The sequence below is a fragment of the Ammodytes marinus genome, assembly GCF_949987685.1.
Source record: "Ammodytes marinus genome assembly, chromosome: 16".
NCBI classification, from domain to species: Eukaryota; Metazoa; Chordata; class Actinopteri; order Uranoscopiformes; family Ammodytidae; genus Ammodytes; species Ammodytes marinus.
Window position 1 is genome coordinate 18364081 of NC_137220.1, and position 27456 is coordinate 18391536.

Genomic DNA, 27456 nt, shown 5'->3' on the forward strand with positions numbered 1-27456 from the left:
CATTCAACGGCTCCCCTCCTTTTCCCTGCATATTTTCACTGACCTGTTTCCATTCGTCAAAAGCAAATTAGAAAATGTTATTCACTTCAACTGATGAATAAGTTTGTTCTTATTTTAACTGAGTCAACCATAAAAAGGGGTAATCCCGTCGAAAACAAGAACACCAAGTGTCAGCCAGTATCAATTCCATTCTAAGCTGCATCACCTGTTGTCAAGAGAGGTAACAAAAGCAGAAGAAACCATAGGGTGGTGAGTGTTCTAAGGTTGTTGTTTGTGTCTCCAAAACATAGCAGTTGGACATAAAAAAGACAAATATAATGAAATGAGGCATGTTGGTTGACAAAGTTAATATTCTATAGCCTATATCATTTAATAGAGTTCACTTCTTCCTAATTGTGAATTTAATTGACAGATTTAAGTTACATTTGAGGTTGAGTGTAATGTCAGGCACTGCTGAATAAGATTAAAATAGACATTGATTATTCCAAAGGGAATACATTAATACAATTGTTTATAAACTCCCAAAACAGCACTGGGTGTTTAAACAGAGTATGAATTGTTCTGGCGACTCCCAGTGGTAAAAAAAAAAAAAAAATACACTTTGGAAGACAGAGCTGCATGCTGATAACCAGAGAACTTGCATCTTTTGACAAGGTGCTGTGTTTGTGTTAATGAGTGAGTTATACGTAATATGAGCCTAGTAGGGTCCAACAGGGTAATGAACAACACTTAAATTATATAAAAAATGTTTTATTACAATCCATATATATACATATACGTATATAGACTGATCTACATGAGCATCCTTACAGTTAACAACAGTAACGCCTTAAAAGCAATATTCTGTGCTGCATGAAAGTATTGCATACAGAGACTCGTGGTCTTTGAGGTTAAAGGAGTGTTTACAGTGGGGGCACAGAACTGTAGCTGATGTATCTGAATAATCGAAAACTTCATATTTACAATTATCATCATTGATCCACAACAGAGGCATTATTTTCCTGAACCAGGACAAAAGGATGGACAATAACTTGTAAAGGGAAAATCAAATAGAAGGTTTTCACACTGATTTCATATTTTCAAAAGTTGAAAAAATTAAATTAAATAGCTGTTGATAATGACACGGCTCAAAGCAACAAGTAATCAAGCAATAAGCATCAATACATACAGTCATCCATTATACAATGTGCAGGCCATGATAGAGCTTGTAAAAATATTTTACATAAGAAGCTGTCATATCGACTGACAAATGTTTGTAAAGTGACTTAGTCACTATAGCTTAATTCACTGGCAAAGATGTATTCATCGAGTCAGTAATGTTCACGTACAAGAACGTAGAATAGCGTTAACAAGCAACATGGGCAAACTCTTTTAATTTCCAGTAGCATTTTGAGATTAAAACAGACAGCGCATTCAGTTCAGAGCACTAAAGACATTAAATTACCTGGAATGATTCATATATATATATATATAACTGTAGAGGAGGAAAAACCTGCATCCTCTTTATTGCTTCAACAAAACAACAGGCAAAAGTTTCCTTCCTCACCTGTTTTAATGTCACTCACTCTTATTATCTATCTTGGCAGTGTGAAACAAGACCTTACCAACAATTGGTAAAATGTTTAATCAAGATTGGTGCAAAACATCATTCTATACTCCAAGTGGCCTGGAGTTATAACTTTCAACACTGCAAAATCCTTCACGATGTCTCAAAGCTTTTTGGTTAATTGTATGTCACATGCTACACTACACTAGCCTGGAAATCCAGACCCTTATATCTTGAACGATAGAGGGTCTGGCGACGATCAATAGTAATTTCCAACTCAAGGGGCGGCTCCTACTCGTGCATTTCAAATGCCACTGCACGCAGTTGGATAGCACTACAACCAATCAGAGCGATGCACAAGGCGACGTAAGCCCCTTTCGTTTAGCGAACAGCTGTTAAACTGTTAAATTAAACGTTTGCCGTTGTCGGTCGGCAAAATAGAACATTCCACTTACTTGCTAATGAAAGATTTGAGTGCCGTCTTCCAAATCGTTAAGGGTCGAGGCCAAAGCAGTCTCAAACTCACACAACATATCCGCAGCCATCTCTGATGTTTACTATCACGGCTTCGACGTCGCATGCACGTCACTGTCGTCATCCGGTTACGTCCTCCCCAGAGTACCATATAAGGGGCTCTGGTGCGCCCGCCAGATTTCTGGCTTTCTTGATAAGCTTCAACGGAGCGTGTCCAGACCAACACGCGCAGCAAATTTAATTTGCCAGCGCCTAGTGGCAGGTCTGGGAATGCCAGGCTAACACTACACTACTAAAAACGTTCAAATTTACTGTCCCATTTAAAAAACAACAACAACAGCAGGATTTATAATAGAAATTGATTCCAATCACCCTGCTGCTATTGAGTTGCCATTAATGTAATCATCATATTATTAATACAGAGAAAATCAGTAGTACCTTTTCAACAGTTCAAAAACAGCCCGGGCTGGAATTGCTTGTTGTTCTTATACCAGCACCCATTGACCCACAAGGGTAAAGCGAACAGGGGCAGGGCTGGGAGCAATTCAGGACATCAGGACTCATGTGGAGGAGTGTCGAAGAAAAGTTCCCGACAGAGCCTGACCGTGTCCTTCGGAGAGAACACTGTGAAACCAACTGTCCGTGGGTCGTTGAAAATTTCAAAGTCGTTTCCTCCCTGAAATAGAAATGAAATCCTTAAAATTACAAACATGGATTAACACATTTTCAGCTCAGGCTTTCCTAATCTACGACCATTATGTTTAAACTTTAACCCCAAATCCCCGTGCTCATATTCAAACTCTGCTGCTGAAATTATTATTATCATTTGTATTTATTTTTTCGAAAGTATGTGTATACCCCTTAGAAAGCGTGGTCAGGGGCCGGAGCCACCCCTACAGTCAAAAGGTGAAATATACTGTATATCAACTGACAATCATTGCAGTAGAATGGGCTGTACTGAAGAACTCAGTGACTTTCAGCATGGCACTGCGGCATCTGCAGGATGACATCATCCAAATAACTTTATTTCTGCGAGGTTTGCACTGGCCAACTGTGAGGGCTTTTATTGTCAAGTGATAATGTCTACGAACAACAAGTCAGCACCAAAGCAGTGGATCGAGCAAGCTTGGTGAAATTGCAAGACCTTAGTTGCAATTAAGGAAAATCTTAATGTTGCAGCAAACAAAGATTTTGTAGACACTACAAAGTATTGTGCCATCATCATGTTGTGGGCTTGTGGCAAAGCATTCGGAACAGTGGATGTTATAGTGGCAGATAAAAGGCATATTGGTGTGTAAATACTGTACACACACAACAAAGCTTTTCTTTCAGCACTGCATCCAGCCTTCTTATTAACATTTCCCAAAAGCTGTACTTACATCTGAGGTCTCGTTGCCAAAGAAGTAAATTGTGTCCAGGCCTTCATTATCCAGCACCTCTAGACACAGTCTCTTGTCCCAGCCCTCTGGAAAGACGTCAAAGCTGATGAGACCACCTAAAACAAGATGATGACAAACAAGACTTAATAATCATCCTTAGCTGAAATATATGCATTGTATTTATGAAATGCCTTGTAACAACAAACTGCATTTCAAATTACACTCAACAAAAATATAAACGCAACACTTTTGTTTTTGCTCCCATTTTTCATGAGATGGACTTAAAGATCTAAAATTCATTCCAGATACACAATATTACCATTTCTCTCAAACATTGTTCACAAATCTGTCTAAATGTGTGATAGTGAGCACTTCTGCTTTGCTGAGATAATCCATCCCACCTCACAGGTGTGCCACATCAAGATGCTGATCTGACATCATGATTAGTGCACAGGTGTGCCTTAGACTGTCCACAATAAAAGGCCACTCTGAAATGTGCAGTTTTGTCTCACAGCAAAATGCCACAGATGCTACAAGCATTGAGGGAGCGTGCAATTGGCATGCTGACAGCAGGAATGTCAACCAGATCTGTTGCTCGTGCATTAAATGTTAATTTCTCCACCATAAGCCGTCTCCAAAGGCGTTTCAGAGAATATGGCAGTACATCCAACCGGCCTCACAACCGCAGACCACGTGTAACCCCACCAGCCCAGGACCTCCACATCCAGCAGGTTCACCTCCAAGATCGTCTGAGACCAGCCACTGAGACAGCTGCTGAAACAATTGGTTTGCATAACCAAACAATTTCTGCACAAACTGTCAGAAACCGTCTCAGGGAAGCTCAACTGCATGCTCGTCGTCCTCATCGGGGTCTTGACCTGACTCCAGCTCGTCGCCGTAACAGACTTGAGTGGGCAAATGCTCACATTCGATGGCGTCTGGCACGTTGGAGAGGTGTTCTCTTCACGGATGAATCTCGGTTTACATTGTTCAAGGCAGATGGCAGACAGCGTGTGTGGCGTCGTGTGGGTGAGCGCTTTGCTGATGTCAATGTTGTGGATCGAGTGGCCCATGGTGGTGGTGGGGTTATGGTATGGGCAGACATCTGTTATGGACGAAGAACACAGGTGCATTTTATTGATGGCATTTTGAATGCACAGAGATACCGTGATGAGATCCTGAGGCCCATTGTTGTGCCATATATCCATGAACATCACCTCACGTTTCAGCAAGATAATGCACGGCCCCATGTTGCAAGGATCTGTACACAATTCTTGGAAGCTGAAAATGTCCCAGTTCTTGCATGGCCAGCATACTCACCGAACATGTCACCCATTGAGCATGTTTGGGATGAGCTTGACCGGCGTATACGACAGCGTGCACCACTTCCCACTAATATCCAGCAACTTCGCACAGCCATTGAAGAAGAGTGGACCAACATTCCACAGGCCACAATTGACAATCTGATAAACTCTATGCGAAGAAGATGTGTTGCATTGCATGAGGCAAATGGTGGTCACACCAGATACTGACTGGTTCTGAGTCCCCAGACCCCCAATAAAGCAAAAAAATGCACATTTCGGAGTGGCCTTTTATTGTGGACAGTCTAAGGCACACCTGTGCACTAATCATGATGTCAGATCAGCATCTTGATGTGGCACACCTGTGAGGAGGGATGGATTATCTCAGCAAAGCAGAAGTGCTCACTATCACACATTTAGACAGATTTGTGAACAATGTTTGAGAGAAATGGTAATATTGTGTATCTGGAATGAATTTTAGATCTTTAAGTCCATCTCATGAAGAATGGGAGCAATGTTAAGCTGCTGCTGACTAAAGGCCAGGACACACCAGTCCGACTACCCGAAAATGGAGTTTGCCGATTCAGGCAGCTCCAGTCTTCCCGTCGCGGCCAAAAAAGTGCAAAGAACACACCAAGCCGACTGCTGACCTTGCGTACGCTCTGCGCTTGCGCGGGACGTAATGTCTCCATAACAGCAGGCGGCGCTAATCTGTATTGTGGCCCGAAAAAATACAGAAGCTTCACTGATTCGCTAGCCCTCCACAAATCAAATTGCTCCAACTGAAAGACTGAACATGTTCAATCGGCTCAAAAGAAGCCCGACGACATCTACGACGACCGATTTCAAGGCACACACCAAACAGATTCGTGTCCCTGCCCCCTCCAGACACTACGACGGCGATTATCGGGCCGGTGTGTCCGGGCCTTAAGCAAAGACATGTGTAAGGATTTGAATTTCTAAATATTAATGATGTTATAGCCCCCTCATTAATTTGCATTTACCCATATATAATCATTTAAACAATTTATATATTCTTCACATTTGAATTTAATAAATGTTCTCACTTCAGTCTTGGTGCATTGGACACGAGGAGGTAGAAACTAAGCAATAAAACTAACGCTGATTTTCCCATAAGATAAGCTATATTCCTGAAGCCAGAGTATCTGTTAGAACAAAGGGCCTTTTGGCCAAGCAAGCGTTAGACACTTTCTCAAGGCCTGCTAGATTAACCCTCCCTATTTTCGGTAAAGTTCAGCAGAGGACGGCCAGGAGGAAGAAGAAGGATGGACTTTGTAGACTGCCTGACAACGAGATTTAACCAATCAGTAGACATTTTCAAAATATGTTAAGAGACTCTGCTGTAGAGAGAGAACTCACTTTTTCTTTTTGTCCTGTCAACCTGTCTTGTCAATTTACTTAAATAAATACTGAGGCCAAGATTCCGAATTTTAAACCTTTTTCCATGGCATTTTTTCCTTCATAAATAAGGCTAAAGAACACATATATTTTTATTTCTAACAAAAGCATGGTTAACCATTTCCAATCCTTTTAAATAGTGTAAATAAACTGAAATTAATAAGGGTTACTAAGCATTTTGGTTCATCTTAGACAGGAGAGCAGAAATTAAATAATGTGAATGTATAATATAGAAATCTATTTTAACCGCTATGAGAAAGACAAGTAGGCTAATTGTAGGAAGTTAATGTTTAACTTTTCCTGATAAAGCTACAGGTCAGGACACACAACACATTTCAAAGGGTTCGTTTCTCTTTAACTACATCTCCTCCTCCGAGATTGTTAACAGAATAACAGCGTATACCTCAGATAACCCGTCTCTGTAATGAAAACACGGAATGCCCTTTACATTCTGCCCTCAGGTTTATACAGTATGTGTCAGGTTGAAACAACACCTACGTATTGCAGAGATCAGCAGTGTCAGCTAACAAGGGCAGCCGTGCAGGAGCAGATAAACACAGGGGAAGGCAAACAAATGGATCTTAAAACTCTGTCCATCCTGCGGACACATCGGCCTGTTTCCTCAGAGTCAATAGTCAACCAGTAACACCTTTGCAAAAGGCACTGGTGTTTCAGAAACAAACAACTGCTTTCCACCACAGTGAACTCAGTGTGGAAAAGTGTAAATCTTCTAGAAGAAAATTACCCAGTGCTGAAAATTATACTTTACAACACTGCGTTTGGCCCTTTGTTTGACAGAATAACAATTTAATTTCGAGCTTTGACTAATGAACCTTGTGTAATATGATACAAATATGTTGAACGAACTCAGCAGACAAGAAACATTGCTCAGTTTCTTTCCCTCTTCTAGATGCCAGGGATCTACCCAGTGGTGATGAAAAACAAAACATCTATCTTGTTTGTTCGCTTGAACTGTGAACAGCCTTCGTTCACCTGTCATCAGCAGACCACCTGCCTAGCAGAGCACGTAAGTAAACATCAAGCACTCAATTCACATAACTGCTGCTGACCTGTGTATACTGTATGTGTGTGTAATAGTTAACTGAGTGTCCAGCAGAAGGTCCTTCAGGCATCAGAGGGGTCTTTTTTCAAACACAGATAATGGACCACAGGCAGACACACACATTAAAACTGGGATGTCATTAAAACTAGACAGGAATAGGGATGTAACGATATGAAATTTTGAGTGCGATACAATACGATATTGCGATTGATATCACGATACGATATTAAGCGCAGAATTCATTTCTACCCCCTTAAATTAAATGTTGTACCGCTGATTTAAATAAAACACACACGAATAATTCAAATTTTTATATCTTATTATGAAGAGATTTCTGAGAGATTTAAACAACTCATCACCAAAACAAAGACACTGCTTCTGTACTGCTTTTTTAAAGAAGCATTACACCTATAATTTTAAAATGAAATAGGAATTTTAAATCTAAACTTAATTTAGGGACTTGTCTGTAACTGTAAGAGTATCCATAAAATAAAATAATTTAACAGCAGTATGATAATTTTCCCATTTTTTTACGTTTTATTTGCTTATCAACTCTATTTTATTCAACACTATTTTTACAAGCCATGCGTTTACCTTAATAAGCCTACATTATGACACAATGATATATTTATGAATATAAAATATTAAATTATGATTTTTATTTGTTATTAATTAAAATTTCAGTCTCAAACTCAATGTTTTTGCAGTGCTCTCCTCTCCCCCTCCCTTTCTCACTCTTTCGCAACGCCACCTATGTTTGACAGTAGTGTCAGCTAAGTTTGACCTATAGGGATTCCACAGTATTGCGCAACATGCCGGTATAGCTCCTAAATTCCTATGCTGAGTTCACGTGAAGCTGTGATGAACATACAGTATTAAGGACCTTTGGACCTATTTTCTTCATCTGCCTTTCTGCCTTTTCACGGAAGTTCGCCGACTTTACCGGGGATTTAACGCACGTGGATACTTTTTAATTTTTTTAATTTTTTTATTTCCTCACATTTGCCTGGATTCATAATGATATAATTCACCCGCGAGCAACTTTCTCTTCAGTATGGTAAGCTACTATGCAGATGTTTTTCTCTATCTCTCCCTTTTCTCTTTCTCTCTCTTCTTCTTTGCTGCTGCATGACTCAATGTTGTGAAGCTGCACGCGCTGCTCTGCGTAGTGTAAACAACGGCCCACGTGAGACGTGACTGTTCAGTTTAAAGTTAGAAGTGATGTTTCAGTGATAAGATGTTGTGTCAATGTGTTATTGTTTGGTTTCCAATGTTGGTGTGACCCATACAGTGTTAGATTGAGTGCTGCGTTTATGACAAAGTTACTCACCAGACTCTCCACAATGACCGAGCGCATTTACCATGCAAGCTCGCCTCTTTACCGTGACACGGTATTACAAGAAAAAACCTTCGGTTGACATTTGTGGTCTTTTCATATCGCGAACGACCGTTTTGCGGTATATTCTTACATCCCTAGACAGGAAGACAGAATACTGAACTTGTTTTTCTTCCTGAGCTAACATGTGGTAGATGTATACAGTGTATATGTTACTATTGTGTGACCACTTTATCACTCAAAATCTATAATATGAATATGTAGTTTGCAGGGGTGTAAAGAGTGGTACAGAGTAGGGATGCATGATAGTACAATTTCTATTAAGATACCAATTACAATACCTCAACTTATTTTACCTGCCAAAACCAAGAAATGGATTCAGTTTACCAGTGACACCGGTTTCACTCTACTAACAATGGCATGGATTGGCTGATTGGCACACTAATGTATCTGTCTCATTGTATCCCGTGTGAGACAGAAGGTAGGCAAACTGATAAATGGCTCTTTTTTTATTCTTACATTTATGCCAGCTGGCTCTGCTGTGTTATGCTTTGTGCGCATTCATTTCATGAATGTAATTTACACCTTGAGGGCAGCCATAGTCACTGTCATTGGATAGAATGTAACAGGATGTTCTCCTTTTGTAAGTCCACAAGCTCGTACAAACATCATGTGTTTTTTTTAGATTATGATTAGGGCTGTCAAATTAACGCATTCATTTCGATTAATTAATCACAGAAAAATTAACGCAATTAAAAAAATTAACGCAGATTAATCGCACTTCTATATTGCCCTTTGACCCGGTGCAAAAGAGGTGAGACGATAGCGGAGCTGCACCTGTAGCTTGCTGACACGGCCCGCACGTGATTAAAGAGTAAAGAAAGAAGCAGGGGAAAGAGGCCGAGGGCTTTATGGATGTGTTATGCCTGTCTTTTTTCATCCTTTGTGTGTGTGTGTGTGTGTCTCAATATTTTTGGCTATGAGTAGGACGGTGAATGAGTCGGCATAGGCTATGCGCACCGCACCTGTGGCAGTGCAGCGCTGTCTGTTGTGTGGAAGATAGACAGTCGTCATTTAGCAAGAAGCAGAAGTTACGAGAGACGGGGGAGAGAGAGAGAGAGAGAGAGAGAGTAGCCTATACAGTTGTTTATAAACAGGCATACAAGTGTCATATAAGTATCTGATTAATTTAGATTAATTAATCACAGAGCCTGTAATTAATTAGATACAATTTTTTAATCACTTGACATTCCTAATTATGATATGATTTTGCTCATCTAAAATGTAATCTGGACATTATTACACAGTTTGTCTTTTCTTACTTAGGTCACTTACGAAATAAATAAAAAAATCAATAAAGTACAGTAGGCTACAGGGGACAAACACTTCTGAAATGATTTTGGTGACACATGTCGCTGATATCAATGCCTTGTTCAGGAACACTGATGGTTGTCCCTTTTTACCAACCAAATGTGATTTATTGACTTGAGTTGATCTTCAACACGTTTTTCCTTTCCACTCTCTCACCTTTAGTGAACTGTAGTCCTTTTCCAGCAAACTCCTCTTTCAGGGCAGCAACAAATTTCTCCCTGATCTTCTCTCTCTGTGGGGTGACAAGGCGGTCATACTTTGGTCATCTGTATTATCTGCTATGTTTCCCAGGACATTCAAAGTGTACAGTTTGTCATGGTGAATCACATCATCTGACGTAAGCAGGAGGCTGAAGGGTTAAACCTCTCCTCCTCTGCTGCTGCTATCTGCTTCCTCCATATCACCAAGGCACTGTAAACTGTCCTGAAGGTTCAACATTGTTTGTCCTCTCTTTGTTTGCTTAATTGAGCACATTTCTTGAAACAGAAGCCCCTTTTACACAGAGATTGCGGCATATTGACGGATGGATTGAGCAGCAGACCTTATGATCAGATAGATTATACGCCGTTCCTTTTATTTGGTGATTTTTACTGGACATCAGGCCGCCATGGTTAATGTTAAACAAACGTCCTTCAACTGCTAACATGGTCGCATGTTTAGGACGTAGGCTATGGAACGTCAAACGCCCCCCTGTTCCGCATCAACAAGCTGGCCGCATTTATACAAAGAGGCGGAACTGATTGTGTCGGAAATCTTACTACCCCCCGAGGTAGTAAAATTCCCGGAACAATCTCTCGCACCTTTCTTCCCCCGTTCCGCAACGGTCGCATTTTTACAGCAGGGCGAAGGGCCAAAATTCCGGCATATTCCCGGCTTTCACTGGCTGTGTAAAAGGGGCTAGAGAGAGACAGACAAAAACAGGGAGCGAGAGAGAGAGAGAGAAAAAGAGATAGAGGCCAGGGGCCGTATTCACAAAACATTTTAAGGCTAAGAGTAGGTCCTAACGTGCTGATTTAGGAGTAACTCTCAAAAATAAGGGTCGTTTCACTCCTAATTTTAGGACTCCTAACTTTTTAAGATAAGTGTAATTCACAAAGCCTTTTAGCGCTAAAACTAGCTCCTAAATCTATGAAAAGCTAAGAGTCCTCGAGAGGACTCCTAAGTCACTAAGAGTAAATCACAGACAACCATTTGATGGTGTTTTGGAGAGATTTAATGATAGTGAGCTTTGTAAAAGGTACCTTTAATAGCTGTAAGGGTTTAATTATCTTAGTAAAGCTATATCTAGAAAGTATAGACACATTTATATATATCATATTTATATAAAAAAAATATTTATTAAGTTCCTTTTCCTGCAGTTGCTTTGGGTTTATGATGCACTGAAAGTTACTGTTGGTGTCACGTTTGGGTTTAATTTCCTACTAGAGTAGGCCTATATGTGGCGCTTCACAGCATCTCCTCCGTTCCACAGGTCCGCTACTGTATAGTTGCGAGTCTCGCCTTTTTCCTTCCGCATGCATTTTACGATTTCGCCGGCTGTTGTTTCTAAATGGTGAATTTCCTGGTTTGTCGCTGTCTGACTATTGCTGCATAGTCGCCGTTGAGAGAAATACAGTGAGAGTGCATGGCGTGCAGCTGTTCAATGAGGATATTTTTTCCGATTCAAATCATTGTAATATTTAAAATGAATAGGCCTATGTGGCGCTATTGTAGGCTAATTGTGAACGAAGGTGTGGGAAACCCTGCAGTATCTTGGTTTCATGTTGAATCAGTGTCACTTGTCATTAATTGTATATAAAAACTCTTTACTTTAATACAGTGACACGATATGGATATCTCCCCACAGTGTTTCTATCATAAATTCACTCTTAGGGACTCATTTCCTCTCAGCCAATCACTGTGGGCATAGAAGGTATGAACATGACGTCATCCATAGCAACAGGGTCAACACCGCCCTCTAGTCTTAGCTTAGGAGTTCCTCCCATTCCTTAGTAAAAGTTGGTCTTATCAGCTTTGTGAATAGGTTTTAAGAAATTACTCCTTACTAAGAACTTTTAGTGCTCCTTAGGAGTACTCTTAGCGCTAAGATAAAATGTTTTGTGAATACGGCCCCTGATGTGTAAGGTCAGCTGTCGGAATTTAAATAAAAGTTCTAGCAGGTTTCAATTTCCTTGCAATTTGGGCAAAATGTAAAATGCTTCCATACTTCCTACATGTACTGTACAAGCTTATACAGTGGCTAAGCAGGTAGAGCAGACAACCACTGATTGCAGGGTTGGTGGTTTGATCCCCAGCCTCCTGCCACACGTCTAAGCGTCCCTGGGCAAGACACTGAAGCCCAAATTTCTCCAAGTGGTTAGCTTGAACCCTGCATGGTAGCTGCTGCTGTTGGTGTAAGAGTGTGGGTGTGAATGAGATAAAACAATGTAAAAGGCTTTGGAAATTTCTCTCTATGAGTGCATTCCCTTTACATACAAGGGCAGTGCAGATAAGAGTAGAATAGTGTGCTAACCTTCAAACAGTAACTACCAACCACCTCAGGTTAGGTCCATGTCCTAAACAGATTGATTAATTCTCTTATCATCTTTGATCACTATTTATGTACTGATGACAAGAAACATCTTTTTACCTTGTCGATTTCAGAGAATTCGATTCGCTCTTCCCGCGTGCAGCTGCGACCAATGGGGGAAATGTTAAGCATTCCATTCCTGAACTCAATGAACGTTCCCCTGCAGGCAGAAAAGGAGACATGGTTTAAGGATGTGTTTTTTGTAAATATACTAAGTTAAATGAGGCAGAAACCTCGATTTGGATTGAGATGATCCCAAGTCTACAAACGGAGCCTCACCCAGCATACTTTTTTTAACAATTGTGTTTAGCTCTATCTACACAGATAAAAGAAGTCACATTTTTTGTTTCAATGGATCAGTGCTAATGAAACAAGGGAATTGGCACTCTTGCATAGCATGAATGCGGATAGAGGTGTGTGTGTGGTGTCTATTCCCTTGGGGTTTAAGTAACAAGGGTTCTTATTGTCTTCTTGTGAGTTTGGTCAAAGTCTCGCCTTTTCTTTGGCAGCTTGATGAGTCCCATGTAGCTGAGGCAGAAGTTGATCAGGTCCTGCAGCAGCTCCTCCCCGATCTGGTTCTGAATTGCCTAATGAGATGAAAATGAACTTCATTAATAAACAAAGTTTTCATCAAAATGAAAATTATCCAATTCCCATTAAAAAGCTTTCAAATATTACCAAAATCACCTGGGTTGCTACCTACAGTAGTTATAAAGTCTTAATGCCCTTTCATTCCTTTTCTTTTGTACACATGACACACCACATTTGTAGAAAATGGTTCGCTTAATTAAGTCTGAATAAAATGCTTCTATGTGCAATTTTGTCTGCTGACCATAACCAAGGTTCAAGCTGATGAATTATCCAATTTATTTAAAAAAAAGTGTAGTTCAAGATTATTTTAATGCTGTGTTGTTCTACAACATAAACAGATCTTATAACATGCTGCTCTATTAGTATCTGTTTTATAGGACAAACCTTGTCTGTAGCCTAGTACAGTACATGCGTGCCAAACAGCGCATTGTGCTCGAGACTGATGAAGTGTTGCATGCCAGCTGGGAATTGGACATGAAAGATATGATCCTGTGTGATCACTTACGTGTTTTGAGAGGAGTTTTCCATCTTTGTACTGCACTGTTCCGTTCTCAGCAAACACATAGTCAAACTTCTGTATCACTGCAAAAGAGAGGAGACAGGTCAAATGTGACCAAATATGCTCAAATACCCAAATTAGCCTTGGCTCTTCCACTTAGACCTGAGTAGGAAGAGTAAGAACAGAACAGCCATCTATATTTACCTGGGAGCAGATTACAGTGTATGTAACGCTTCATGGAAAGTTCACTTTAATCTGTCTGACCTTCCTCACTTTGGCATGTGTATTCTCTGCCAACAACACTTGGCAGGAAGAGTCTGTGCCTTTTTGTTCTGATGAACAAGCTGCTTACACAGTATAAAAGAGCAAATTGTATGTGTTTAGCAGTTGATAATATAATAACAATAATAAATATTCCTCTAACTGGGTTAAAAATTTAATAAAACCAGCTATTGGAATTAACTGTTATGTGATTATTTCATTCATAAAGGATACAACATATTTTAACTGAAATAAAAAATCCATATTACATTAAAACAGTATTGAAATTATGTCATATCATTTCAAGACTGTTACAATGTAATGTTTAAATAACATGAAGAGGATATCATTACATTTTGGAGTGTCATTTTATAACATATTCTTCCCATTATCAAGCAGCTACAACATCGTCATCTGCGACTGCGAGCATCATGCAGTGTGAACAGAGTCAACACTTGGCATGGTTAGGAAACACATTGCTCCCTCTCAGCACAATACATCTCCATTCCTGCCACAGCCTGATATTTACTGATATACATTGTTGCAGCTTGTTAACACAGCCGTGCTTTAACTCAGCTGAGAGGCTCCTGTAGGCGCTGCAGTGTGTTTTGGCAGTCACAGGTTAATAAATTAAACTAAACTAAAAACACAGTAGTCGTCACTGGAATTCAGATGACATATATGGCTCAGGTAGTATGTTCTCTGTGGCTCCAAATGTGCTTTTTGCTAAATCTTATTAAGACATTCATGATGAGTTAAGATGCAACTGTAAGTCTTCATAAGCCCAGCCTCATGCATTAGTCTACACATGAAGGAAGAGAAAGTTTATAAGGTTTTACTAACAACTACTCTTGTGTTATCTACTCTTGTGTTATCATCCAGTGGGTCCAATGTTAAAAGGATAGTGTGGTACTCTTTGAGCTTCATAGCAGGCACTCGAGTTTGAATCTATCTCATGGCCTAAATCCTACGTTATTCTTGAGTGCCATCTTCTCTGCTTCACTCTCTGTGGACTGGAGTCCACTTAAGTAGAAGTTTTACAATAAAACATGTGAGGTCATGCAGTGTCCTTCATCAGGCTGGGTGAATGACACAGTATAAAGTGTGTAAAGCATGTGTGGTAAGGACAGGAAGAAGACTGCTCACCATCATCACCCTCCCCGAGCTGCTCGGCTATCTTGGAATAGTCTGACCCTCCCACAATGCCGATCTTCACTTTCCTCCGCAGAGCCTGGAAAAACTCATCCAGCTGTGGGTCAATTTTCTGCAGATTACAGGAAAATTGGCTGAACGTTATCAATGTGTGTTGGAGCTGCCTTTCACAAAGACACCTAGTCTGAACACGCCTACATACTGTATGTCATCACATCATTAAAGGAATAGTTCAACATTTGCCTCACTCTCCGGCTCAAGAAAAGGCTTAACCGTTCCTGTAATTGTGCGTGCATTTTTGCATGCACAGTTACAGGAAGCTCAAACACTGGTAGTTCAGGGGAGCAGGTAAAATAAACTTTACAACATCACTTAATGCTCCTGAGTGCTTGTTGGAACTTGTTTATTTCACATTCTGTTGTGCTCTATATGTTTACACTTTATGTCATTTTAGAATCAAATACATACTGGAAAGAAACCAGGAAGTGCCTGTGACGGTCAAGACACGTATGGTTCTAAAATGAAATAACATGTCATTACGTGCCAAAAATGCATGCACAGTTACATGAACGGTTTCTAACGCCTTTTCTTGAGCGAATGGGGCAAAAAGCTAAAACAATTCCTTTAAAAAGCTTAAAGAGTGTGAGTAGACTATCTACTGCGTTATTGAGGCATTATTACACAGACCGAACAAGGACCATATAATTTGCTTTTCTGGTTTTGTAAATTGGAAGAGATTTCAAATTGTTCCAACATATAGAATAAGTAGGTCTGAGCTGCACACAGAGGAGACAGTATTACAGACACACACACAGACACACGCACACGCGCACGCGCGCACACACACACACACACACACACACACACACACACACACACACACACACACACACACACACACACACACACACACACACACAGCTAGCCTATATGAACCCAATGAAAATAGGGGGACAGAAAGGACATACCAACATAAATAAATATTAAACCGCTTGGGACTGAAAAATAAAAAAGATAATTTCTTACCGAAACCTAAACACTAGACAAACATAAAAAAAAAAAAAAAATCTGGTCTAGATACATGATATTTAATAAATCTGCAGATTTTAGAATATATTCATTTAAAAACATTGATTAAAGCCCACGTGAGGTGGGTATTTATGCAGGACATAGGTCATCGGACACCATCAACCCTCCGCATTCCCACATAGCCCTGAATGGGTAACAGCTGTAGCCTATACTGTGCAGGGTAAACAGTAATGGGTGCTGGTAGAGGGGGAAAGAAAGTAAAACATATAAACGAAAAGTATTCAGTCAAGACGACACAGTGCGCTCTCCGATCCTGCCCCCCACCCTGAAAGAAATGCAGATAGGCCTACTAATGTAGAAAGAAGAGTAGTGGTGCGATAGGAGCAGGAGCAGCACAGAAGCACGGGGCAGTTATAAAAGCTTGTACCAATAAATAGCCGAACACGTTGCTGTGATGCGTTGAGTAATTGGATGTGGACTCACCTCTCTGGGGGCTGTTAAAGTACCGTCCACGTCAAACAGACAGAGAATGTTTCTGTCCGACGACAAGCCGTTTGATTTATCCATCTCTCCTTCTCTTTCGACCTTTTCTGGTTTACGAATGGCCCTTTAGGTTGAAAACAGATCCACTGTCGTAGAAAAAACACATTAACATGTGTGTGTTGGAAAATGAATCGATCTGTAAATAAATAAGGGGCACACAAACACAAGCGTGCGTGCAGTACGTGTTCTTTCGCAACACTGTAATTAAACCCGGTAGCCAATCACAGCCGGGCTAGGGCTGATGACGTCGTTAAGTAGGCGGGATGGTTAAACTTACATGCCAGTCAACAGCTGACACTTTACCAACAAGTGAAGAAGTGAATGTGATGGATTCAGCACAGAAACAACAGAGGATGAGTGGTAGGCCTATACAGAAAGTTTATTAGAAATCGAGTAATACTTTATTTATCAATGAGCACTGTATTACTGCACACAAATGCATACAAATGTATAATAAACACAGCTTCAAAAAAAATATATATAATATAAAAATATAATTTCCAAAATAATAATTTATCATTCATAATCAAAAATTTCCTAATTTCTTGCTACCTCTCCGTACTGTGTGTTTATAATAATAATAATAATAATAATAATATTATATATATATATATATATATATATCCGCTGGAGACTACCATTCATACCAGGGTCTATAAAAATTGGGATCATGGTTAGTTGGGAAATGTCTGGAGTATGTTTCTTCACTAAATAAATGATGTGTATCAGGCTGTCCCTCCTATAGGCTATGTGGCCTTTATACTGTATGTAGACTATATACTTAAAGCCTATAGTAAAATACACATTACATACTGCATCTATTAAGATTGAGCTTGTTGTTTGGGCTTATTCACAGACATATGTGTTTATCCATGCACTAACATTTTCAGTAAGCAACACGACTGTACATAGGCTGCAGTAGATTTGCTTATGATAAAAGTGGAGGACACTGATTAGCTTACTTGGTCTGCTACACCAAATCAGCCCACAACACATTGATGCTATTACTTCCATCTTGATTAAATTGCTGCATGAGTTCTACTTCGATTACAGACTAAATTAAGACAGGGGTAGCCTTTAAATCATGAGGTCATGGCCTAAAACATTATTTAGTAACCAGCGCTGCTCCAATCTCCCGTTTAGGCCTGCATCAGGAAGTACTGGTGATTTGATCTTGCTTTAGTTTTAATTCTTAATAAAAAATGTATTACCTCATATGATCGCCTAACATTTGGGAAAGGGATAAGAATACCCTTCTTCTACAACTACTGATGTTGTTTTTGTCATTTAGTATTTTGCCATTGTATGGAAAAATAATTGAAAAAATCTGGTCCTAAAGATTAGATAGATTTGATTAGATCAGATTAGAATATAGTAAAATATCGTAGAATACATTTGGTTATAATATGGTAGATTAGATTAGACTAGAATAGATTGCACTTGATAAGATAAGATTGTATTTTATAAGATTACATTTTATCACACTGCAGTGCACTGTATAATCAGATTTCTGAGGAATTAGTTTTACGTCACAAGCATATATCTGTTTCACATAAAAGACAAAAACATGTTAATCACTTTATGAAACAATACAATAGGCAGACAGTTTAGTGTCATACATGTGCCATACATTGCAGAGCTGTATTATGTGTAATTTTCTGGGGTTGAGGCATCGTCCCAAACAAATCTTAATGCCTTCAAGAAAATATTACATTTTCACTGGTTTTAGGAACTCACTGCAGCATTTCATGTCACACTGAGCTAACATATCCACAAGAGGGCAGAATAGGAGAGTAAAGACGGTACCACTCAAGAGCTCTCACTCAAATTTTTTTTTCTCAGTTCTGTGAGAAAGCTGTGTGGAAATATCAATAGATAATAGGGTAAATGTAAATTTCAACATATTCACGATGAAACCAAAACACAGCAAGTGCAATGAGACACAGATAATTACTGTCTATCAGGAAATTCAATACTGACATTTATCACCATCTGTATATTAATGCAAAATCACAGAAGTGATGTACAGGCCATGTTTGCCAGAGGAGAGTAGGGTACGTATTCAACAAAAAGAGCCCCTGGGCCCTTTTCATTATATGAAAATATTTGTTTTACACATTTGATGACAAATGTTTATAAGAGTAATTTGGCATGTCTCCATAAATATGAAATTTGCAAAACTGTCTGGACATTATAAAAAACCTGTTTAATTTAAAAACAAACCAATACTACTTCAGTAAGTATTCAGATATTTTACATAACTTAAAGAACCACTATGACAATATATATATAAAAAAAAAAAAAAAAAAAAAAATATATATATATATATATATATATATATATATATATATATATATATATATATATATATATATATATATAGGGGAGAACGGGGTAATCTGAGCCACTTTTTACATTTGCTCCCCTCTAAGTGAGTTAAAATTATTTATCACTCAAATTTACACATTTCCCATTAATTCAGGATGTTTCATAGAAATGGGCATTAGCAGAATGTTTTCAAGACAAAGGGCAGTGAAAATATGATTGTTTTAAAAAAAGTTGTCATGTGGCTCACTTTACCCCAGCTGTGGGGTAAACTGATCCACTTACTTTTATCACTCTGAAACTACCATAACAACCACATATTGTAACAGTAAGAATCCTGAAAGCTAGCCACACATTCCAGAACTAATGTCGGACTAGTAAAAGAATGATGGGGTTTGGTCAATTAAAGGCACTACGAGTAAGATGGCACGTTGGCGTCCCCTTTGGACAAAAGCGGTAGTATTTTTACGACGCCCGCTGTCGCAAATGCTCGTGCCAGGCGCGCGAGTGTGAACTGAGAAGGGCGCAATATAGTGCATGTACGTGTGTTGAAAGTGTGAGGACTCTTTTCGGCTCCGTGAGAGTGGTTTTGACACTGCATCAACTAATGCCAGTCAGTACACACCTGATTGCAATGAGTTGATGCAGCAGCGTCACCTAACTACCCTCTCTCACGGAGCTGTGTCCTCACAGAAAGCGAATGAAAGAGAGACGGCAGTTTGTATGGATCACGATGAGGTAATGTGTTTGTGTTGTTGATGTAAATAATGACTATTTCAGATAATGGTTATCTGATGATGGTGAAGCAAAGCAAACGTTGTGTTAGTACCAACCGCTCATTCATTTAGGAGTAAACACAGTCTAGTTTCGCTCTCGTGAAATTGTATACACGTTGCTTGGCAACGTCCTCGTCCCGCCCGTAGTCACTCTCTCTTTTCGCTTTTCTTCATTGCATTCTCTTTTTTTCTTTGATGGTTCAGCCTCGTTACCAGTCATTGTGACGACAAATAACTGTCTCAAACAAGGCTCCCGCTCCCCTTCCCTCACCTAGAGGGATAGGCTTCTCAAATCACGCTGCAGCGCCACACTGAAATCTGCAACCAATACGGATATGTGACCATAGAGCCTGCACGAGCGAACCGAAAATCGGACTGGGTGTGCGACCAGACCAAAAGCAGTAATAAAAACTATATAAAAACGTCTTTCTTTGCACTGATGGTCCCGTTTGCTGTTAAAGGTAATTTATGATTATCAGAGGAAACATGAGGCTGTTTAAAAGATATTTAAATGTTACTCGTAGCCGCTTTAAGCAAAGCAAATTTTCTAAACACTTGAAAGTAACTCTTAACAAAATCAAATACAACACATTATAATTCAAAAGGTTTTAATAAGATTCAAATGAAAAATAGAACCAGTTAGATTAGAACACAGTCTGGGGGTCAGAACACAGGACCCTTAGAGCCAGCTAGTGTCTGGGGGTCAAAGCATAGGAAAATCAGAACCAGCGAGAACAGCCTGGGACTCAGAACACAGGAGAAGACCCAACTGGATTATAACATCAGCCTGTCATACTCTACAACTAGGCCTACTCTACATTCCAGCCCTGAAGGTTACAGGGAAATATGAGAAGGTGCTCTTTCCGTGTGGTTGCCCCAGGTCGTCTTCCTGGTGTATTTCCTTGGCATGATGGCTTTTCTACAATGTGTATGACATTCAAATAAAACACATGTCATGTAATAATACATTAAAATATGTTTAAGACTAAACTTAACTTGTGCCTCATGGTGGGGGAAAGTGAGACAGTGGCTCACTTTCCCCCAGCATTTGGCTCACTTTCCCCCACCACCACAATTTGAGAAAAAAATACCTCTCTTAGCATTTCAGGCTAATCTTCAGTTATCAGCATCACATGGTTTCATATGTTGGTAGTTCATCAACACGTATGATAGAAGTTTTTCTACGTGAATACATTTGCTTTGGCACAACAGTTGATTAAGTTGACAGCAAGAAAATGTACTTTTACATGCAAAATACCTATTTTGGTGAAAAAAACATGCTTACCACAGCACCATAAGGTCCTCTCTTTCAGGGCCATGGGGAAATTAGAGGGGCTTGAAAACATATAACTCACATGACCACAAATGTTTTCCGTTGCCTAGATACAGGGGGTGGCTCACATTACCCGATGCCTCAGATTCCCCCGTTCTTCTCCCCTATATAAAATACTACATTACCAGTAAATGTAATTTATTCAAAATACTACAAAAAGCAAAGTACAGAAATATTATACTTTAACAATACTTAAAGGAGGAGTCAGCCATTCTGGAGAAGCTTGTTGTCAAATTCCCTTTTTGTCAAAATCAGTGAATTTCTCCTCACGATCTGCTATCTCTCTGTTCTGTGTTCGCCCTGATAAAAAAATCGAGCTTTACTGTAATACACATCCCAGACTCTGTTAAGTGGTATGTTAACAAAGGGAACAAGGGATCCACCATAGATGCGCAACATGCCCGTTTACAGAGCCTAGTAGGCAGTGTATTAACGCTGCTTTTGTTTCAGCGCCCATACAGTACAAACAGGTAGCGGATCATGAGGAACTATTCTCTGATTTGGACAAAAAGTGATGTTTCACAACGAGCATTCTCCAGAATCGCTTACTCCACTTAGTATCAAAGGTAACTTTACTAGTTGTGTGTGAATTTATATTCTCCCTTGTGTAATGTGATCCCAGTCAAACTAAACTAAAGTGACATGAATTCTTTGATATGAAATGACAAAACAGGAATTCCTGACTAGGGCAGTTACGTAACAGGTGACAGGCTTATTTGCTAGTATAAATCACTTGTATGTGTTATCTTTTCCACATTTCACAGCAATCATAAATCACCACTGCATGGGCCGGAGGTTCAATATAAGTGGTAATGTCAGAAGACAAAGCAGAATAGTTTGGTCAGTAAATGGATAAGTGGTATGTATCTGTCTGGGTCGGTTTTGACATCGGTGACAGACCTTTTGAGTATCATGTCGAAAAGATCCATTGAGTGTGGCGGAAGCAAAACAATTTGATGTCATAGAGGTTAGTCAATTATTTATGTGCCTGATTTATTAGTAAGCTGCCAATTTATATGACTATATTGTATAAGGAAGGAGGCAGAAAAGGGCAATTACCAATGAATCATAAACAGACTAATCATTAGCTTCTGAAATGATGAACATGCATTCTTTATCTGAGTTTGACCTCAATACCCATGTTTCCTCCAATCAGACAGGTTCTTAAAACTTTAACCTTTCTTCAAGGGGTAAGGATGGCTCCCCGCCTCTTTTTTTTTGTTATTGCTAAATAATCCCATGATAAGACCAACACAGTCAGTCAGTCTCTCTTGATTCTCTGAGTTCTCCAATCTATTCTTGAGCTAATTGGTTCGTGATCAATCAAAAAACAGGTCATAAATAGTCATTTCAGTCAGTAATTTCTTAAACTGTAGTTTTTAGCAACATCCATGCAAAAATATAAAGCGTGCTTTATGGGCACTATTTTTGGGACGCAGACTGTGAAAAAAATTTAAAGATACATTTGTTAAGATTCTGTATACACTGGTTTTAATGTTTCACATGTACCACGGCACTGTTTTATGGCAAAAAACATTCTAGGTTCTATAGGGGAGAACGGGGTAATCTGAGACACTTTTTACATTTGCTCCCCTCTAAGTGAGCTAAAATGATTCATCACTCAAATTTACACTTTTCCCATTAATTCTGGATGTTTCCTAGAAATGGGCATTAGCAGAATTTATTCAAGACAAAGGGCAGTGAAAATATGATTGTTTAAAAAAAAGTTGTCATGTGTCTCACTTTACCCCAGCTGTGGGGTAAATTGAGACAGACCAGAAAAATCAAGGGGGAAAACTGAACCACATGCTTTTTCCACTCTGAAACTACCATAACAACACAAATTGTAACAGTTAGAATCCTGACAGCTAGCTTGAAAATCAAATATTCCAAAACTAATGTTGGACTAGTAACAGAATCATGGGGTTTGGTAAATTAAGCAAAACATTTTTCTAAACACTTGAAAGTAACTCTGATCAAATACAACATATAATTCAAATTCAATAATTAACAATCAAATGACAGATGGAACCAGTCAGATTAAAACACAGTCTGGGGGTCAGAACACAGGACCCTTAGAGCCAGCTAGTGTCTGGGGGTCAGAGCAAAGGACAATCATAACCAGAACAGTCTGGGACTCAGAACAGGACTAGACCCAGCTGTCATTTTCCATCTTTTGAGTCTTTTTTTCTGCATTTGTTTTATTGGGATCATTCATTGAATAAAGACATATTTCGTAGTGTCTATTGATGTTAAAGGTCACTCTCCTGTCCCCCACATACACACGTGCCAAACCATGCCCTTGCTTACACCCCTTAAACCATCAACCCCCACCTGCAGCCCACATTGTCTTTTGTCTTTTCAAACTAGTCTCCTTGCTACCTCAAATATAATGGATTCATTAAAAGAGGGCACAGACACTGTCTCACTTTACCCCACTGCAACAATTTGAGAAAAAACTACCTCTCAGCAATTCAGGCTAATCTTCAGTGTTGGTAGTTCATCGGGGGCGACTGTGGCTCAGGTGGTTATGCGGGTTGGCCAACGATCCAAGGGTTGGCGGTTCGATCCCCGCCCGGCCACCTGTGTCATGGTTGTTGTGTCCTTGGGCAAGACACTTCACCCACCTTGCCTTGTGTGAATGTGTATGATTGCTGTACGTTTGAGGTGGTGGTCGGAGGGGCCGTTGGCGCTGAATGGCAGCCACGCTTCCGTCAGTCTGCCCCAGGGCAGCTGTGGCTACTCTCGTAGTTTACCACCACCGGTATGACTGTGTGTGAACGAATTGAACCAGGAACCCTGTAAACCGTCTTTGAGTGCCTAGGCAATAAAGCACTATATAAAACCTATCTATTATTATTATTATCAACATGTGTGATAGAAGTTTTTCTACCTGAATCAATTTGATTAGGCACAACAATCGATTGAGTTGACAGCAAGAACATTTACTTTTACATGCAAAAAATACATTTTTGTGAAAAAAAACATGCTTACAACATCACCATGAGGTCCTCTCTTTCATGGCCAACGTGAAATGAGAGGGTCTTGAAAACATATATCTCACATGACCAAAATTGTGTTGCGTGTCCTAGATACAGGCGGTGTCTCACATTACCCGATGCCCCACATTCCCCCGTCCTCCCCTATGTTTTGCATCATTTTATATACTTTTCTCTGCAATTAAGGCTGCTGTACATGTTTCTGTGTAAACCTGCTGGTCTTTGAAGTACAGATCTCCTGGGTTTGAACTATACTTGTCTCTGAGTTGTTTTGGGGTAGAGGAAGTTAGACACTGTGTCAAATCCATAAAATAATCTACATCAGACAAGATATTCTCTCAAAGATTAGGGGTTATGCTTTAAAATATATACTTCTTACCTCAGCCCTCTCCTTTGATATAGGCCTACGCATATGTGTGTGTGTGTGTGTGTGTGTGTGTGGCTCTGTGATTCCAGTTGAAGACCTCCATTAAAACAGCCTTTTTATCTACCTTCATGCGGATGCTTAGGTAGACCCTTTTTCATGGACTAACAATAACAGCCGCTGTTAATAGTGTTCAGTTGCTATTAAAAAGGCATCATGAAACAATAAAACAAGGAGTCGTGTTCCTTTTAACACATTTCCATTTGCTCTTCCTGATAAAATGCCTAAGTGTGTTGAGACGGAAAGCCTCTTCACATGGAACTGTAATAAGACTAAATGGCTGTGTGCCCCAAGCCAACGTTGCTATTACAACGTCATATGTGTATGTTTGTTTAGGACGTTTACGACCTGCTTAGGTGGCAGGAAGCTGAGAGTTGATGCCCTGTTCTGGAAAGGTTGGAGATGTTGAACATGATCCCAAACATGTATAAACATTGTGCGCTCAGTGTGTTAGAATCACAAGGCGCATTTATGTCTTTATCTTTTAATCGTAAGTTAATTAAAGGAAATGAAATTGCACACCTGTACACAGTTTTGGAGAAATTATAAATGTTTCTGACATATGTGTCATTCTACAGAAAACAAGCTGTTTAAATTCACTTACATAAATGTCTTGTAAATATGATTGGTGGCATCATTTTAATTATTTTCATCAGCAGGGAAGCATAAAACAGTGTGAGAAAGACTATTCAATCATGGTGTTATAAAAGAGTCTGAACCGAGCAAGATTTAGGACTGGCCATAGTGTGTTTCCAGGAGATGTATGAAGATGATGGATTAATGATAAAACAACAGATCAAAATAAAAAAGACTGTAAAAGAACATTAACCTTGTTATAAAAAATGGTTCCAACAACTAAACTGGTTGTTTTAGATTTATTTAAACAAGTTTTATTTAAATCACTTCTGACCCTGTCTACCACTGAAAATTACTCTTTCCATAATTTGGTCTTTAAAACACAGATATTTGTTTCTAGATATACAGTTGAGTCATCTGCATACATTGAGATGCATGATTTTTTTAATAGGGCATACAGATTTTGAGGTAATAAGCAGGTGACATCTTGTGCACCACAATAACAGCAGGACATTTTTCAGCATTGAAAAGCACTTTGATGCAACTTTGAACTATAATGTAGGCTGCTGCACTGACGCCTCAGTAAACGTGTCTTTTCCAGAACTGTTCGTACGGCTGCAACAATTTGTCGATTTATCTAATTGTAGTAAATAGTGAATTTGTTGAGGAGCATTTTCAGACACTGATTGGTCTTAGTAATATTATAGCAGCAGGATGGTGCATGTGGAATTTATTTAAAATTCACTTCGGTGCCAATTTATATGACTTTTTAATGAACATGTCCCAAAGTTCAATGGTATAACGCACATATTAGTTTTTAATACATTTTTTGATAAGAACAGGCTTAATAGTCCAGGGGAATACGTTTTGTCAAGCTTTGACTACACAGACTAGTTAGTAGGATCAATTCATAATTGTTTTTTGATCTTTTCAGGAGATTTGTTGTAGGGAAGAGTGGGTTGAGTTGTGCCAGTGGGGAAGTAGTGCCACTCCTTGTTTCCTAGAAATTGGAAATGTGACCACATATTAAAGAAGAGCCATCCATTTGACTCATCCTGTAAAGAAGGGAGACACATGGAATAAGATATAAGCACATTTAAGCTCGAAAAACTGTTTTTTTGCCTTTCAAAGTAAAATGTCCATGATCAAGGTTTTTTGATTATTGTGTCTAAACAATTATAGACACGTTTGAAAACATTTGACACATGTTTTAGTGCTATAGTATGCTACACTTTGAGTCTATACAGTTAGCACAATGTCAGCCCTAAACTGCTGCGTCATGATAATTATCCAATAGACATAACTGTCAAGGACTCACTTTAAAGTGACTTTGAATAAAAAGTGGCACAGCTTCCCCCACTCTCCCCTATGTACTAAACATATAGAATACCACCTGATCATTTAGGAGAACTGTTGACAAGAATATTATCATTCGACTGACACATTAATGCTGCCACTACAAACTCATAATTGTGACCATTGAAATACTGACTTCATCAGGTAGTAATGACATTATTAGCATGCATGTACATTTACGGATACATAGAGTTTTAACTTTTCAATTGATTACTTACTTGATATAAAGATGTCAGAAATATTTTGATGCATTTATCTGCAACTATTGTGGCTCTGTTGCACAATAACGAATAAGTATACAAAATGAATAGGACTAAAATTGGTTTCCTCCAAAAGAGGTGACACTGGTTTATGAGCAGATTTTTATAGGCTTAATCCGCCCTGCTTTTACTGCAGACAATATTTATCAGCTCCACACAAGCCTTCACTTTTATTACCTCCACTGACCTTTGCCCCTCTCACTGTGCAAGCTTTCCCCCACCTCTGCTCAAAACAAAAGTATACGGAACAAAACAGTTTGTGTAAAAAAGTCAAATATTTGACCAATTCCACTGTCTCCAAAAAATCTTTTTCTTTTGTGGCCAACCAACAGCTCATGACAACAATCTGCTTTTGAACAGCTGGCAAAAATAATGGTGTTTTATTCTTACACTGACTTCAGGCTACTGTGGGCAGTCTGGTTACTTCAAATGTTGGGTATGATCTGTGTTGTTAATCAGAAAGGAAATGTAATGCCAAAACCTAATTTTTACAAACAGGGTGAATTATGTTCCAGTAAGATTTGAGTCAGTATAGATGGACTGTGGGAGTCTTTCCTGGTGGGCCCTCCCTCTGACTGGTGCACCTACTGTCACCTAACAGTTGTTCATTAACATAAGAAGGACAGGTAGACCAGATTGTACCAAGGTGGAGGATTATTGGTCCAAGACTTTCAACAGAGGAACAACAGGTGTGAGGACTGCGTTTCTTGCCTTCAATCGAAAAACGCATCTACAAAAAGTGGTTGGGTACAAGATCTCAGACAAAGGTTTATTTTTCTTCTCTTATCTGGATGCTTGAAGGTTTATCAAGTTAAGGCGTGATTTCTGCTTAGTCACTGAGGAGCCTGTACACTTCTGTTGTTTGGACTTATGT

General features: G+C 39.3%; 1 protein-coding gene across 1 annotated transcript; it reads right to left on the bottom strand.

Annotated features, from left to right (window-relative positions):
• Positions 1-1946: 1946 nt before the first annotated feature.
• pmm1 (phosphomannomutase 1) lies at positions 1947-16703 on the bottom strand. Its single transcript, XM_080043460.1, has 8 exons — positions 16474-16703; positions 14956-15073; positions 13555-13631; positions 12954-13045; positions 12519-12618; positions 10046-10121; positions 3400-3515; positions 1947-2696 (listed from the first exon to the last, which is right to left on the bottom strand). The coding sequence occupies exons 1-8, from the start codon at positions 16555-16557 to the stop codon at positions 2574-2576; spliced, it is 786 nt and encodes a 261-aa protein (XP_079899586.1). The 5' UTR covers positions 16558-16703; the 3' UTR covers positions 1947-2573.
• Positions 16704-27456: the final 10753 nt, after the last annotated feature.

Excerpts from the sequence above, each read along its gene's own strand:
- pmm1 (XM_080043460.1), bottom strand. The coding sequence starts at position 16,557 with ATGGATAAATCAAACGGCTTGTCGTCGGACAGAAACATTCTCTGTCTG. Across the intron at positions 12,619-12,953 it reads ATCAAGCTGCCAAAGAAAAG|GGGAACGTTCATTGAGTTCA; the intron begins GCGAGACTTTGA and ends TTCTGCCTGCAG. Across the intron at positions 10,122-12,518 it reads AATTCTCTGAAATCGACAAG|AGAGAGAAGATCAGGGAGAA; the intron begins GTAAAAAGATGT and ends GTCACCCCACAG.